Raw genomic sequence first — 3545 nt, 5'->3', positions numbered from 1 at the left:
AGGTCAACGGAGAGGCAGGAATGCAAATGCTATTCCAAATGACAATATTCCAGACCCTCTCCCGGTTCCCCCGAGAGTGGCTCCCAGAGTATTACCGAACCAGGGCTACGCAAGTGCTATTGTCCCACCCCGAATCCGGGCGGACAACTTTCAGATAACCAATGTGATGTTGACCTTACTTGAGCAGCGTGGGTACTTCACGGGCACTGCAAATCAAAATGCCTACAAACATCTCAAGGGGTTTGTAGATATATGCTGGGGGAGCAAACAGACAAATGTGTTTGAGGATGCATTGAGATTGAGACTTTTCCCGTTCTCACTTTGGGGAAAGGCATTGGATTGGATCGAGAGACTCCCCAACCATTCCATAACAACTTGGGATGAGTTGGCGGATAAGTTTATTGCCAAATTCTTCTCTCCTAATCATATGGCAGCACTTAGAGATGAAATATTAGCCCTCAAGCAAACAACGGAAGCTTTGCATGAGATTTGGGAGCGATATAGAACGATGGTGAAGGAGTGCCCAAATAATGATATGACCGAGGCCATGATCCAACAAACCTTCTACCGAGGCATAAATACTACAAATCAATGCATTGTTAACCAATTGGCTAGGGGTAATTTTATAAAACTTTCTTATGAGGAGGCATGTGATGTACTTTATGAAATGGTAGACACTTCTTCAGCATGGTAGAGTAGAGCAAATGTGCCTTAAGGTGACCCTACGGTTATCCATTTGCACAAGGAATTGCATGATCATGGGCAAGTGATAGCTGATCTTACCACCACGATGAATCAATTGGCTAAGGCACAGTTGCAACAAGTTCAGAATCCTCGCCAAGTGAATGCCATAGAGGGTGTTAGTATGCTTGTCAACAAGAGAAGGCAAAGGAGGCAACAAAATCAAGGAAATTCTGAGCAATTTGTTGATGAATATGATGGGTGTCAAAATGACGGTTATGATGACCAAAGTGAAGAGGTACAATATGTCAACAACTATCAAGGCAATAGGGGCAACTCTTCAAACCAACAATGGCGACCCCAAGGAAATTGGGGCAATCAACAATAAAGTGGTGGCAATTGGAACAACAACCAAAACAAAATTGGGGTAATCAGAACAACAACCAAGGCAAGTGGAATGGAAATAACAACAACTGGGGAAACAACAACAATCAAGGCGGGTGGAACAACAATGGAAACCAACGCAACATGGGGCAAGGCTTTCAAAGGACCCCAATGTACCAATAACCGAACAATCCACCCCCTTTCTTTTCTCAGGGTCCTAGTTCTTCCGATAATGATATGGGTAGAATTGAAATGATGTTCGAGCAGATGATGAAGAGGCATGCGGATTCCGATGCATAGTTGGCTTCTCACAACACCTCTATCTGAAACTTGGAGGTGCAATTAGGCCAAATCTCTCAGTCATTGAATACTCGCTTGAAGGGTGCTCTACCAAGTGATACGGTAGTGAACCCCAAGGGTGGAAATAACAATCATGTGATGGCGGTTACAACAAGAAGTAGGAGAGGCGGTGATGTGAATGCCTCAAAGTAAAAGCAAGTTGTGGATGAAGATGTTGAGTTGCGGGATGTTGATGTACCTTTGATTGTTGAAGATGTGGTTGAAGAGAATATGAACAATGATGTAAGGATTGATATTGGTGAGGCCGAGGTAGAAACCCATGATGCCATGAACTCGTCTAGGGAACACGTGATTGACATGCCCGAGTCGTTGGTGCCAAAAGCCAAGGTTCCTCTGCCAATGCCACCTCCACCTTATCCTCAAAGGCTCGCAAAGGAGAAGAATGATAATCAGTTTAAAAAGTTCATTGACATGATAAAGAGCTTATCTATTAATGTGCCTCTGGTGGGGGCACTTGAACAAATGTCGGGCTATGCAAAATTCATGAAAGACTTGGTTACAAAGAAGCGTTCTATGGACTATGAAACTATAAAGATGACTCACCAGGTTAGTGCTATAGTGCATTCAATGGCCCCAAAGCTTGAAGATCCTGGTGCTTTCACCATTCCTTGCACCATTGGGAGTGCAGATTTTGCTAAAGCTTTTTGTGACTTGGGAGCTAGTATCAATTTGATGTCCTACTCGGTTTTCAAAACTTTGGGTATTGGGCAACCTAGGCCAACTTCAATGAGACTTCAAATGGCGGCTCGATCGACGAAGCGACCTTTGGGCATTATTGATGATGTGCTTGTCCGGGTGGACAAATTCATATTGCCGGTCGACTTTGTGATTTTGGATTGTGAGGTGGACTATGAGGTTCCTATTATCTTGGGCAGACCTTTCCTTGCAATGGGAAAGCCATTGGTTGATGTTGAAGTGGGTGAGCTCACTTTCCGAGTGGGAGATGAAAAGGTCATTTTCCACGTTTGCAAATCTATGAAACAGCCCAATAGCACCGAGGTGTGCTCATTTGTAGACCTTGTCATAGCAGTGATTGTGGATGATACCAGTGCTATGATCAACGTGAAAGATCCGCTTGAAGCAGTGCTCTTGAACATGGATGCCAATGATGATGCTAGTAGAGTGGAATGTGTCAATGCCCTACATGGGATGAGCTCTTATTCTTATTAACCGAGGAAGCTATCTTTGGATCTTGAAAACCGGAAAACTCCACCAACAAAGCCATCCATTGAGGAGCCACCGGTGTTGGAGTTGAAGCCATTTTCTCCACACCTCAAGTATGAATTCTTGGGTTCAAATTCTACTTTACTAGTTATTCTTTCTTCTTGCCTTACTAACATGCAGGTTGAGGCCACTTTGGCGGTGCTTCAAAAGCGAAAAAGGGCAATTGGATGGACTCTAGCTGACATTTGGGGAATAAGCCCCGCATTTTGCATGCACAAAATCATCTTGGAGAAGGATGCAAAGCCTTCCTTGGAGCATCAAAGAAGATTAAATGAGGGGATGCAAAAAGTGGTGAAGAAAGAGGTTATCAAGTGGTTAGGCACCGATGTGGTTTATCCTATTTTTGACAGTTCTTGGACTTCTCCGATGCAATGTGTGCCGAAGAAGGGTGGTATGACTGTGGTGACCAATGACAACAATGAACGCATTCCTACTCGCACGGTCACCGGGTGGAGAGTATGTATGGACTACTAGAAGCTAAACAAGGTGACTCGAAAAGATCATTTCCCATTGCCATTCCTTGACCAAATGCTATATCGTCTTGCAGGGCATGCTTTCTATTGTTTCTTGGATGGTTACTCGGGGTACAATCAAATTTTAATTGCCCCGGAGGACCAAGAGAAGACAACGTTTACATGTCCCTATGGCACATTCGCTTTCTCTCGGATGCCATTCGGATTGTGTAATGCTCCGACAACCTTCCAACGTTGCATGATGGCTATTTTCACCGACATGGTGGAGGATATCTTGGAGGTTTTCATTGATGATTTCAGTGTGGTTGGGGATTCATTTGATGAGTGTTTGAAAATTTGGATAGAGTATTGGCCCGGTGTGAAGACACAAACCTCGTACTCAATTAGGAAAAATGTCATTTCATGGTTGAAGAGGGTTTAGTA

The 3545-nt window shown here is 44.0% G+C and overlaps 1 protein-coding gene across 1 annotated transcript; it reads left to right on the top strand.

The window, feature by feature from the left end:
• The first annotated feature begins 1992 nt into the window (after positions 1-1992).
• On the top strand, positions 1993-2595 carry LOC138891125 (uncharacterized). Its single transcript, XM_070174094.1, has 2 exons — positions 1993-2344; positions 2441-2595. The coding sequence occupies exons 1-2, from the start codon at positions 1993-1995 to the stop codon at positions 2593-2595; spliced, it is 507 nt and encodes a 168-aa protein (XP_070030195.1).
• The last annotated feature ends 950 nt before the right edge of the window (positions 2596-3545 follow it).

This window comes from Nicotiana sylvestris, chromosome 1, assembly GCF_000393655.2.
Source record: "Nicotiana sylvestris chromosome 1, ASM39365v2, whole genome shotgun sequence".
NCBI lineage: Eukaryota > Viridiplantae > Streptophyta > Magnoliopsida > Solanales > Solanaceae > Nicotiana > Nicotiana sylvestris.
The sequence above is the reverse complement of the archived record's forward strand: the minus strand, read 5'-3'. Positions and strand labels throughout refer to the sequence as shown.